At 48.5% G+C, this 13,114-nt stretch overlaps 1 protein-coding gene across 1 annotated transcript in view; it reads right to left on the bottom strand.

Moving 5' to 3' along the window:
• ABCC5 (ATP binding cassette subfamily C member 5) overlaps nt 1–13,114 on the bottom strand; it is a 69,908-nt gene that overhangs the window by 28,726 nt on the left and 28,068 nt on the right. The window contains exons 9-11 of the mRNA XM_015407190.1: nt 11,968–12,212; nt 8,191–8,298; nt 3,703–4,053 (exon numbers count right to left, since the gene is read on the bottom strand). Coding sequence (XP_015262676.1) covers nt 3,703–4,053; nt 8,191–8,298; nt 11,968–12,212 — 704 coding nt within the window. The remainder of the gene's footprint in view (nt 1–3,702; nt 4,054–8,190; nt 8,299–11,967; nt 12,213–13,114) is intronic.

The following is a 13,114-nucleotide window of genomic DNA, read 5'->3' as shown; positions in this document are numbered from 1 at the left end:
CGCGCCCGTCCCTCTGGGCATGCGTGCCGGGGTTCTTGCGCATGCGCAGTGGGACCCGCGCGAAAATCCTTTGAAACATAGCTTGCTACAGCACCGGTTGGGTCAGCGCAGGCGCACTAAACCCATTGGTGTGAAGCACAGAGACCACGAAGAAGATCTGACAAGATGCGTCTCTTAAACATATGCTCTGGCCCTGTCCAGTTATTTGGTGTTTTCGGGAAGAAATAATCACTCATTTAAATTCTGCTTTAGAATACTTAATGATCTTAGAGGACGCTTAAGCATGTGTTTATTTATTGACATTATTTATAGTCCACCTTTCTGGCTGGGATTCCAGGCGGATTACACAGAGTGAGTCAACCCAGTCAACAGGATGGGACATTCAATAAACAAGGGAGTAGGATTTGTATTGTGGAACCAACCACAATACTGATCGACGTTTCTGATCGAGGCTTATAAGATTGTGCATGGGATAGAGCAGGTTGAGAAAGAAGTCCTTTTCTCCCTTTCTCACAATACGAGAACTCAGGGGCACTCCATGAAATTGCTGAGCAGTCGGGTTAGAACAGAGAATAGGAAGTCCTTCTTCACCCAAAGAGTGATGAACACATGGAATTCACTGCTACAGGAGGTGGCGGCGGCTACAAGCATGGACGGCTTCAAGAGGGAATTAGATAAACATATAGAGCAGAAGTCTATTTGTGGCTATTAGCCACAAGGTATAGATGGGACACTATGTCTGGGGCAGTGATGCTCTGTATTCTTGGTGCTTGGGGGGCAGCGGTGGGAGGGCTTCAGGAGTTCTGGCCCCACTGGTGGACCTCCTGATGGCACCTGAGTTTTCAGCCACTATGTGACACAGAGTGTTGGACTGGATGGGCCATTGGCCTGATCCAATATGGCTTCTCTTATGTTCTTATATAGTAACATGCCCCTCTCCCATAGATTGGAGGGGAAACCATGTAACTTGCATTCTGTGGCCCCTTCATAGGCTGTTCATTAGTTTCCAGGTTCAATTCAAGGTGCTTACCTTTAAAGCCCTTCATGACCAAAAACATGCTTAAAGGACTGCCTCTCTCTGCATGTTCTTACGCAGCAGTTGCATTCTTCCCAGCAAGGTCCATCACCACCACCTTATTTAAGGCATGTTCAGCAATAACCTAGACTTGAGCTTTCTCAGTGGCCACCTTATCATGCCTCTAGAACTGCCTCCTGGAAGAGGTCGGAGGGCTCTTACTTTCCTGGCTTTCTGATAAGGCTGTAAGACAGAGTTATTCCAGAGAGCTCTTGGGCAGCCTGAGCCTAGTCAAAAGGGGAATACTCTGCTGGCAGAAAGTGCCATCAAGTCACAGCAGACTAATGGCAACCCCACAGGGTTCTCAGTGCAAGAGGTTTCAGAGGTAGTTTGCCAGTGCCTGCCTCTGCATAGTGACCCTGGTATTCCTTGGTGGTCTCCCTCCTTGGTGGTCTCCCTGCTAGTGGGGCATAAGGAAGTGAGCGCCTGCCCACCCGGGAAGAGACTGTTTCATCAAAGGCAAAGTTGTTCCTTCCTGTTCTGCTTTTGTCATGATCCTGTCTTTCCCCCAGACCAATCCAGGACGGTGAAAGGAAAGGATCATGGACTGAGACAAAGTATTTTACACAAAAACCCAAGAGAGGTAGTCTCTCTATGGATTTACAGACACGTGCCACCAAAAATCAGCATCTGCCCATACCTGTGCTTGTGCCACTGTTGGCTCCCACCTTGTGGAACGGCCTGCCCGAGGAGGTCAGGAAAGCTCCCGCTCCCCTGGCTTTCTGGCCAACTATGCAAAACTGAACTATTCAAGAGAGCTTTTCAGCACAGGTTTTAAGAGGGCTGCACTGTACAAAATGGTTTTACAAACTTGCTCGGATATATGAATTGGGACTGCAGCTTATACTGCTGTGTATAATCTATTATACATAGGATCCTACTTAAATAATTTCGCTTTTGTTGTTGTTGTTGTTGTTCAGTCACACAGTCGAGTCCGACTCTTCGCGACCCCATGGACCAGATCACGCCAGGCCTTCCGGTCTTCCGCCTTCCTCTGAAGTTTGCTCAACTTCACGTAACCATCTCATCCTTTGCCGTCCCCGTCTTCTTTGACCTTCAATCTTTCCCAGCATCAGGGTCTTCTCCAGTGAGTGCTCCGTTCTCATTGGGTGGCCAAAGTATTTGAGCTTCAGTTTCATTATCTGGCCTTCCAGGGAACAGTCAGGGTTGATTTCTTTTAGGATTGACTGATTTGATCTTCTTGCAGTACAATTTCTCTACCGCTTACATAAGAATGTAAGAAATCCATGCTGGATCAGGCCAGTAGCCCATCCAGTCCAACACTCTGGGTCACACAGTGGCCAAAACCCAGGTGCCGTCAGGAGGTCCACCAACGGGGCCAGAACTCCAGAAGTCCTCCTACCATTGCCCCCTAAGCACCAAGAACACAGAGCATCACTGGCCCAGACAGAGTGTTCCATCTGTACCTTGTGGCTGATAGCCACTCATGGACCTCTGCTCCATATAAGAACGTAAGAGAAGCCATGTTGGATCCGGCCAATGGCCCATCCAGTCTAACACTCTGTGTCACTCAGTGGCCAAAACCCAGGGGCCATCAGGAGGTCCACCAGTGGGGCCATACCTCCAGAAGCCCTCCCACTGTTTCCCCCCAAGCCCCAAGAATACAGAGCATCTCTGCCCCAGACATAAGAACGTAAGAGAAGCCATGTTAGATCAGGCCAATGGCCCATCCAGCCCAACACTCTGTCTTACACAGTGGCCAAAACCCAGGGGCTATCAGGAGGTCCACCAGTGGGGCCAGAACTCCAGAAGCCCTCCCACTGTGGCCCCACAAGCTCCAAGAACACAGAGCATCACTGCCCCAGACAGAGTGTTCCATCTGTACCGCGTGGCTGATAGCCCCTCATGGACCTCTGCTCCATGTGTTTATCCCATCCAGTGCTCCCCCTCAGCTGAGTCAGTGTGAGCTAGCTCAGTTTTTTAGCCTCTGGCTTACACATTTTGGTCTTTTGCTCAGGAAGGGATGGCTCCAAAGCAAACTAATTTACGCAGCAGCCAAATCGCTCCCTCACAACTTTAGTGCCCGTAGCTCACAAAGTAGGATTTTTGACCACAAGACTCCACAGCTTAGAGGGAGCATTGACCCCATCCAGGGCTCCTTTTGTAGAAAAAACCCAGCAGGAACTCATTAGCATAATAGGTCACACCCAACAGCGGGAACTCATTAGCCTATTGAGCCACACCCCTGACAGCACAGCTCATTAGCACATTAGGCCGCACCCCCATGTTACCAGAAGTGTGGTCATCCAGCCACACCCACCTTTTGCTTCTTATTCTGTTTACCTTGTTTGTTGTCAAAACCCAGGGCCTTTTTTGTAGCAGGAACTCCTTTGCATGTTAGGCCACACACCCTAACCCTAATGCATCCAATCCTAATGAGTTCCTGCTGTTGGGTGTGGCCTATTATGCTAATGCGTTCCTGCTGGGCGTGGCCAACTCGGGAGCCAGCCGGAACCCCGTTCCTGTGCGTTCCGGCCCAAAAAGAGCCCTGATCCCCTCTTGAAGCTGTCCATCTTTGTAGCTGCCACCAGCATGGGATACTGTTACACTTCGGGAATCCTTAATCCAAGGGAGCACCTGAAAGGAGAGGGGAGTCCACAACTCACCTTCGCGATTTCCAGATCGATGTTGTAGAGCACCTTCTGCAGCCGGACGTTCGCCAGGTGGGGCGGCTTGCTCTCCTCCTCGGGGCTGGGGGGGTCGTCACTGTCCACGAGGAGGTGGCCCTTCTGCTCGGCCAGCGTGGCCTGCTGCCCCTCCCGCTGCTGGGCCTTGGCCTTCGCTTTCTTGCCCTTGGCCATCTTGTCCTTTTTCAGCTTAGGGGTCATCTTGGGTGAGCTCTGGGCACTGGCATGGGAGGACTCCCAGGCCAAGGTGGCGTTTTTCACCTCTATGGCGGTGAGAGGGCTGGAGGGCTTTTTCTTTACCATATGAACCTCTTCCATTAGAAACAAACTCTGATAGGAGGTTGTGAGAGAGGTGCAAAGATGAGACACCGGGTCAAGACCGGGGGGGGCAAGAGGGACAAGCCTACGGCACACGCACGCGGCAAAACACATCAGGCTATACAGTGGGAGGAAGCTGAAGAGCAAAAGGTAGCTCATTAGTGCAAACTGACTCCGGGTCCGAGAAAGGGCCTCGCTAGCCGTGAATGTGGTGGGGGCTCGGACAGAGAGGCCGGTGGAGAGGGGGCCAATTTCTGGACGCGGGCAGAGACAGAGACAGCCACGCGCTGGACGGTTTTGCCCTCAGGGGCCTTGGGGTTCTGGGGTCTGCAAGACGAGCCTCGCTCGTTACAAACGCCACAAGGCCTCGAAAGGAATGGGATTATTTCTCAGCCGACATTCGGGGAGAGGGGGGAGGCGCAATATTCAGTCGCCCAAGAGTCTGGCAACTGGTCAACACCCGGGGACGTTCAGAAACCGGGCCTCTTTTGTCGTGCCTCCCACCACATCCGCTTGCTCCAAGATACTCTTGGAAGATTCCACAATGCTCGCCAAACAACTCAGGAAAAACAGCGTGAAGACAAAAGAACAAGAAGTCTGAAAGACAGCCACACGTTAAAGTTAACCAGGATTTCAAGCAAAGTCACTATTTACCATAGGCATTGACTCCTGACGCCTGGAAGTACGAGTGTATGTTAAGGGCCACCGGGTCGCTTTCGACTTAACGGCGATCCCATAAATTAATGACCTCTAAAATGCTCGGTAATTAATTGCCTCGGTCAGGTCCTGCAAAAACTAAGGGCTTCTTTCTTTTTAACTGGAGATAGCGGAGGTTGAACCTGGGACCTTCCGGATGCCAAGCAGAGACTCTACCACTGACTCCTGACGCCTGGAAGTATGTGCATGTTAAGGGCCACTGGGTTGCTTTCGACTTAACGGCGATCCCATAAATTAATGACCTCTAAAATGCTCGGTAATTAATAGCCTCGGTCAGGTCCTGCAAAAACTAAGGGCTCCTTTCTTTTTAACTGGAGATGGCGGGGGTTGAACCTGGGACCTTCCGGATGCCAAGCAGAGACTCTACCACTGACTCCTGACGCCTGGAAGTATGAGTGTATGTTAAGGGCCACCGGGTCGCTTTCGACTTAACGGCGATCCCATAAATTAATGACCTCTAAAATGCTCGGTAATTAATAGCCTCGGTCAGGTCCTGCAAAAACTAAGGGCTCCTTTCTTATTAACTGGAGATGGCGGGGGTTGAACTTGGGACCTTCTGGATGCCAAACAAAGACTCTACCACTGAGCTATGCAGCTCTACTAAGGGCTCCTTTTCTTGAGTCAGTCCATTTTATGCTGGGTCTTCCTCTTCTTCCCGCTGCCTTTAACCTTCCCTAGCGGTAAGGTCCTTTTCAGTTAATCTTGTCTTCTGGTAATGTGAACCAAGTACGGCAGCCTTGGTTCAGCGATTTTAGCTTCTCAGGCTTGATTTGGGCTTAAATAGCTGCCCCGAACGAGCAAACTGTCAGCGCTGCCTTCGCCCCGACTCAAGACTGTATGCACATTTGCAGTTCTGCAGGGCCTGTAAGACGGAGCTCTTCCGCCAGGCATTTAATTAGGGGCCGCCGCTACTGCAGGCTCCTACTGCAGGCCGCTACAGCAGAGCCTGGCCCGTGGTCTTAACATCTAATTGACTATGAGCAGAAACATCGCGGAACATCTGGGAAGTGGAAATTTATTCCTGTAATATACCATCTAGATTAATTCAATCCGCCGCCAGCGCTTTGTATTTATAATGTTTTATTGTAGGGTCAACTATTGTGTATTTTAATGTATTTATGCTTTTTATGGAAGCCGCCCTGAGCCCGCTTGCAGGGAGGGCGGGGTATAAGTTTGATAAATAAATAAATACATTTTATTATTTATTTATTATTCCCATTAACACCTGCTCGATCTTTAGCATCCCGTACATTTCAGAAAACTAGATTCAAGCCCAGTGGCGCCCTTAGAGTCCAATAAAATGTCCGGGGGGTGTGAGCCTTTAAGAGTCGAAGCTCCCTGACAAAGGGAGGACTGAGACATGAAAGCTCGCGTCCCCAAATAATCTTGTTGGCCTCTTTAGGTGCGACTGGACCTCCGTTCGAGCTCTTCCACTCCAAGACCAATGCGGCTACCCTCTGTAACGGCACCTTAGAGAGTTTTTTAGACCAGGGGTGTCGAACTCATTTGTTAAGAGGGCCGGATCTGACATCAAGGAGACGTTGTTGAGCTGGGCCATGTGTGTCATAAAAAGTAATGCCAGGTGGCGGAGATATAAACTTTATAAAGGGCACAAACACAAAGGTTTTTTTTTACTTAAAATAAAAACACGCTTAAATCAGCACTCTTGCAACTTTTTGTTTGTTTCACAGCGTCTGATAACCGACACCTCTTGCTCTGAATGATTGCACCAAAATGTCTGTGCTGTTGCAGTCTTGAGTATGCTGTTCAGGTGTGTACCTGTAAGCTGCAAACCTACGATGACGCAGCAGCGGCAGAACTGGAAGAAGAAGCAGAAGGCAGCCAGTTCCACTGTGGGCCTGATAGAAGCCCTCCGGGGGTGCCTCGTCTGGCCCCCGGGCCACATGTTTGACGCCCCCTGCTTTAGATGCTTCTCTCAAGACCTACCACCCAAGAACGAAGGAAGTGTTTTCAAACTCTCTGTGCTGTCTGAATGCTGAAGAAAAATCACAGATCGGCCATCTTCAGTAAACGGGAAATGGCACCAGTCGGCTTTCTGCCCAAAACACCAGTGCCGAGAGTGTGCGGATCGTATACAGCACGGGTGTCAAACATAAGGCCCGGGGGCCGGAACCGGCCCGCCCAGGGCTCTTATGTGGCCCGCGAGCAACTCATGTAAGGGAGGAAACAGGAGACTGCTCAAGGGGGAGTGGGCAGAACCACTCCAATTGTGGCTTCAGCGTGGCGGAAGAGCCTCGTCTGCAGCAGTCAAGTAGCGTCGGCCCATTGCTGCACCGCTGGTTCTCCAGTCTGCCCGTATGGGTTTTCCTCTGCAGAATCTGCACCCTCCTCCCAGCCCGTGGGGCCTTGCAGTGAGGCTACACCAACTTGGAGCTTACCAGCTGCTGTCCTTTATACAGTTTATATCTCCGGTACCTGGCATTCGTTTTATGGCACATGTGGCCTGGCCTGACAAAGTGACATTTAAGTTTACTTGAATGGATACATGAGTCTTTTAGGTGTGAGCCTGCAGAACCCTGAAGTGAGATGGCATGTATCCATTCAATTAAACTTAATTTAAGTGAACGGGGATTTGAACTTGCCCAGTGCATAAGGAGCAAGTTTGCACATCAAAGCCAGGAGCCAAGTTTGCACTTCCCAAAGCCGGAAGGCCACAATTTCCAAGATTCAAATCCAGTTTCAGAGAGTAGCCATGTTGGTCTGCAGCAGAAGAACTAGATTAAGCTCCAGCAGCTCCTTAGAAACCAACGAAGACGGAGAAGTCTCCATTCCTAATTGTATCTGATGAAGGGACCTTTAATCCTCGAAAGCGCACACCCATAAATGCAGGGCTCTTTTTGTAGCAGGTACTCATTTGCATATTGCGACACACCCCTAATGTAGCCAATCCTCCAAGAGCTTACAGTAGCTCCTGTAAGAAGAGCTCTGTAAGCTCTTGGAGGATTGGCTACCTTAGGGGTGTGTGGCCTAATATGCAAAGGAGTTCCTGCTATAAAAAGAGCCCTGCTTGTTGGTCTCTCAGGTGCTTGAATCTAAGGTTCAACACCGGTCAGTCCACAGGAACTACAAACACGGCAGGGAAAAGTATTCCATCATAAAATAATGTGAATCCCACCCCCACCCGTGTTCCCTCTAAGCTGAGTCAGTGCGAGCTAGCTCACAGTTTTTTAGCCTCCGGCTCACACACTTTTGTCTTCGCTCAGGAAGGGACGGCTCCAGAGCAAACTGATTTATGCAGCGGCCAAACCGCTCGCTCACAACTTTAATGCCGGTAGCTCACAAAGTAGAAACTTTGCTCACAAGACTCCGCAGCTTAGAGGGAGCACTGACCCCCCACTCCCAACTATGCTCATGATTAAAGGTATCAACCCCACTAACAGAACATCGCCAAAAAAGGCCACAATCACTCACCTTAAATCGGTCAGCGGCAACAGAGGCTTCGGACAAAGACTTCACAGAAAACGGGGTGACTTTCAGAGCAAAGGTCATTGAATTGAACACTGTGACCACCGTAAAAGCCTGAAAAACACGGTTGGGAAGGAATGCTTTCAGTCGCGGTATCTACCGAACAGCTCAATAAATTCAGGGACAGCTAGTCAGCGGCGGTAGGCAAAATAGTACTTGAACTATAAAACTGGGAAATTTGGCAATTTGAGACGCCTGCTGACTGAGTGACTGTAAACCAGACATTGGGCAACAAGTATCACTTCATCGAGCCCATCTATCACATTTAAGATTTTACTGAACAGTGAAACAGTTACTAAATGTGGTGTCTAATTCTTCACCCAAAGAGTGATTAACACTTGGAATTCACTGCCACAGGAAGTGGTGGCGGCTACAAGAATGGACGGCTTCAAAAGGGAATTAGATAAGCATATGGAACAGAGGTCCATCAGTGGCTATTAGCCACAAGGTATAGATAGGGGCTCTGGGGCAAGTGATGCTCTGTCATCTTGGTGCTTGGGGGGGGGGTCAACAGTGGGAGGGCTTCTGGTGTCCTGGCCCCCCTGCTGGGCCTCCTGATGGCACCTGGTATTTTTGGCCATTGTGTGACAGAGTGTTGGACTGGATGGGCCTTTGGCCTGATCCAACATTGGCATCTCTTATGTTCTTATGTTCCAAGATTCTGGTTAAATAACTTTCAGGTTTTGAATACCTGGTATATCTGGATCAGGTTCATCAGTTTCGCTGAACAAATTACACCAATAAAGAGAGTGACGAGGATGATCAGGGGTCCGGAGACCGAGCCCTACGAGAAAAGGCTGAGGGCCCTTGGGAATGTTTAGTTTGGAGAAGAGGAGACTACTGGGGGACATGATCAGTGTTCCCTCTAAGCTGAGTTAGTGTGAGCTAGCTCACAGGTTTTTAGCCTCTGGCTCACACATTTTTTGTCTCAGCTCAGGGAGGAGGGCTCCAGAGCAAACTAATCTATGCGGCAGCCAAATCGCTCGCTCACAGCTTCAATGCCCGTAGCTCCCAAAGTAGAATTTTTGCTCACAAGACTCTGCAGCTTAGAAGGAATACTGGACATGATTGCTCTCTTTAAGTATTCGAAAAGCTGTCATTTGGAGGAGGGCAAGGAGCTCTTCCAGTTGGCAGCAGAGGACAGCATCCGAAACAACGGGTTTAAATGACATGCAGGAAGGGATCGGCTGGATATCAGGAAAAACCTTTTCACGGTCAGAGTGGTTCAGCTGCCTAGGGAGGTGGTGAGCTCCCCTTCACTGGCAGCTTTCAAGAAGAGGCTGGACACATATTTGCCAGAGATGCTCTAGGCTGGTCCTGCATTGGGCAGGAGGTTGGACAAGGTGGCCCGTATGGCCCCTTCCAACTCTATGATTCTATGAAACTAAAAAGTTTTAATTGGATTGCGAATAAATGTGCAATTTATTGTTACTGGTTTGAATTGTATTGTTATTATCTTCCTCACTGGGTTGTGCAAACTGCTCTTCTGGATGAAGCTTTTTATAGAGTAGGGGGCAATAAGTTTATGGTACCGGGGGGGGGGGGGAGGGGGCTAGGGGAATTTTTTATTGGTTTTTTTCACAAACTACAAACTATAACTAAAGATATAGGAAGGGGAACTACATCTAAGGAGAAAGAAAAGACCCACTAATAACTAAAAACCCAAGAGTAGGAGATCAATACATCAGCTTATCTCAATGTTATTCTAAAATGCTAATAATACATTGAACATAGTAGGTTACGCTAGGTTAATTATCTTTTAAAAAGGTAAAGGTTCCCTTGCTCGATAGCCAGTTGAATCCGACTCTAGGGTTGCGGTGCTCATCTCCGTTTCAAAGCCGAAGAGCCAGCGCTGTCCGAAGACATTTCTGTGGTCATGTGGCTGGCATGACTAAACACCAAGGCGCACGGAACGCTGTTTTAGCCACCTTTTAGCCACCACTTAAATGTTTAAAGAAATCCCCAGAGCATCCCAAAGTTATTTCAGAATTTTCAGGCACAAATCAGATTCCTCAGCCACTATTTATTCTTATCTTTTCTTATCCTCAATTTATATGGACTTTTGCGGGCAGCCGCCCCCATTTCAGAGAAAGAGTCCTCGTCAGAAGTCACGGAGTCCAATTCGCCATCCGATTTGCTTTCTTCTTCTTCCTTCTTGTCCTCCGCTGGTTCCCCCAGCTGTATTCACAGAAACTCACGTGCTTTAGGAACAGAGTCAATGTTTTCTTTTTTGTCGTGGAGCTTGAAAATGATGCCTTCTGGAATCAACCATCTATAACTGATGCCATTTGTTTGTAAGAAAAGGATTAAGTCTTTATACTTCTTTCTCTTCTGTCTTATGTCAAATGGGATATATTTTAAAATCCTGATATTGTTGTCCCCAGTTTTCAAGGGTGTTCCCATAGTTGCTTTCAAAACAGAATCTCTCACATGTCTCTTCGAGAATCTGACTACTATTTCCCCAGGCAGATTGTTTTTCTTGAGGTGTGAGGAATAGGACTTGTAGACCACATCCATCTTGCTGTAAAGATAATCCGCTGTCAAATCTGTCATTGGGGCTATTGCTTCACACAGCCATTGCTTCAGATTCTCTCCTTTAATTTCCAGGACCCCTTGAAACCATAGGACCAAATTTGCTTTCTCCATTTGCAGCTGTAGAAGTTGTGACTCTTCCGTTGCTTGTTTCATTTCCAGCTTTTGCACCTTTTTCTTAACTTTTTTAGTACTGGCGTCCATTTCCTTCACCTTCTCCGTCATTTGCTCCGTTGCTTTTAAAGATTGAGTCAATTGTAGCTGCTGTGAAGCCAAGCTCTGAACAATTGTTGACAATTGTTCCTTGATATTGGTCATCTCGTCGAGCAGAGGGTGCAAGGAATCTGCCAGCATTTTGGAAAGCTCAGTGGTCTCTTCCGTTCGAGGACTGCCCACTAGTTTCGCTTTCAACAGTTTGTCCTTATCCAGTTTCTTTCCTGCCGTCTTCTTGGATTTGTTTACTTTTCTGAAAGTTGCTAAAGTCTCTGATATTCATCCTAACACTTATCTGCGCTCTGGTAAGTCTCTTAAAACAGGTTTAAATGCTTATTTTTCCGCTCCCCCCTCTTTATTTCCGTGTTTCGTCTCTGCGTTTGGGAGGGGCCCCTCCCCCACTCACCTTCCGTCACTCATTTAGGGGGGTGCTGGGACTATTTTCAAGCGAAGCATAAGCCCTTCATGATAGCCAAAGCCCCACAACCAGCCTGAATTCAGTTGGTGAATGGAAACACCCCCAAAAAAACCAAACCCTTCTAAGAAAGGAAAGCAAAAGCATCCCTCCTTTTCCGGCCACAATGCAGGACACATAAATTGCACTTGGCAAGCTCCATTGCTTGCCACAGTAGCCCTGACCCCTTTCCGAGTCCACCTTGTCACCGTTCCATGAACCTCAGCAGGGAGAGGTTTGCAGGCTGTCAACAGGGGTTGGACTCGATGACCCTAGAGGTCCCTTCCAACAGTATGAGTCTATAAACCCTTTTAAGAAATAAACAAATAGGGAGGGGCTTGCAAACCCTTCAGCCGGAGCCTGCTCCGGCGTGGAGGGCGGGGTAGAAATTGGATAAATAAATAAATAATCCCCTCCTCAATTCCCACAGCAAAAACAGTAACAACTCAGAGGATTCCCAGAAGGCCACACACCGTTCGTTTCCATATCTGAAATCCACATGCAGATCTGAAACGACAGATTACCTGAGCAGCTGTGAGGTCATAGCCGAGGAACATGTGGACAGAGAAGGTCACCACGCTGGCAATGACGACGACTATGGGAGCCACTCCCACGGTGATGCTCTGGAAGTAGCCTGCCCGTTCCAAGATTCTGCGTTCCTCTTCTCTGATTTCTGTTAATGTGGAGTACACAAACACACACACAAATGAAGCCATATTCAAAGCGGCAAGGCACACACACACAGCAATGCAGATATGTTTGCCAGTGGCTACTGATCACGGTGACTTAAGAGAACCTCCGAGTTCAGAAGCAGCAAATCTCTGACTGCCAGTTACAGAAAGCAACATCAGCAGAAGACCTCAACCTCCATGCCCTAGTGGCTCTCCAGAGGAACTGGTTGGGGCCACTGTGTGAGACAGGATGCTGGAATAGACAGACCACTGGTCTGATCCAGCTGGGCTCTTCTGAGGGTCTTATGAAGGCCTCAGCCTCTCTGCCATGTTGTTGTCCCTCCAGAGGAACTGGTTGGGGCCCCTGTGTAAGGAGGATTACCATAAATAAATTACACGCCGTCCACTACTATATATCCGAAGCAAATGCATACACTTCCATTTTAAGTCAAAATGCATATACTGACATTTTAAGACAGCGCAGGCATGATTAAATGCCTTTCCTTCCCTTCTCCAAGTTTGAGGAGGGAAGGAAAGGCATTTAAACATGACTGCACTGAGTTTCCCTTCCCTGCCTGAGTCTCCCCACAACGACATAGAGCAGGGGCGTCGAACTCATTTGTTATGAGGGGCGGATCCGACATAAATGAGCCCTTGTCGGGCCAAGCCATGTGGGTCATGAAATGTAATGCCGGGTAGCAGAAATATATACTTTATAAAGGACACAAAGTTTTTTTTAAAACTTAAAATAAAAAACATGCTTAAAACATATAGCACAGTGTCTGATAACTGACACCTCCTGCTCTGAATTGTTGCATCGAAATGTTTGTGCCGTTGCAATCTTGAGTATGCTATTCGGGTGTTTATCTGTAAGCTGCAAGCCTACGATGACGCAGCAGCAGCAGGACTACAAGAAGAAGCAGAAGACAGCCAGTTCCACTGTGGGCCAGATAGAAGCTCTCCGGGGCCTGATCTGGCACCCCTGAGATAGAGGCTCAGG

The sequence above is a fragment of the Gekko japonicus genome, unplaced genomic scaffold (assembly GCF_001447785.1).
Source record: "Gekko japonicus isolate JY-2015 unplaced genomic scaffold, Gekko_japonicus_V1.1 scaffold4837, whole genome shotgun sequence".
Lineage (NCBI taxonomy): Eukaryota > Metazoa > Chordata > Lepidosauria > Squamata > Gekkonidae > Gekko > Gekko japonicus.
The sequence above is the reverse complement of the archived record's forward strand: the minus strand, read 5'-3'. Positions and strand labels throughout refer to the sequence as shown.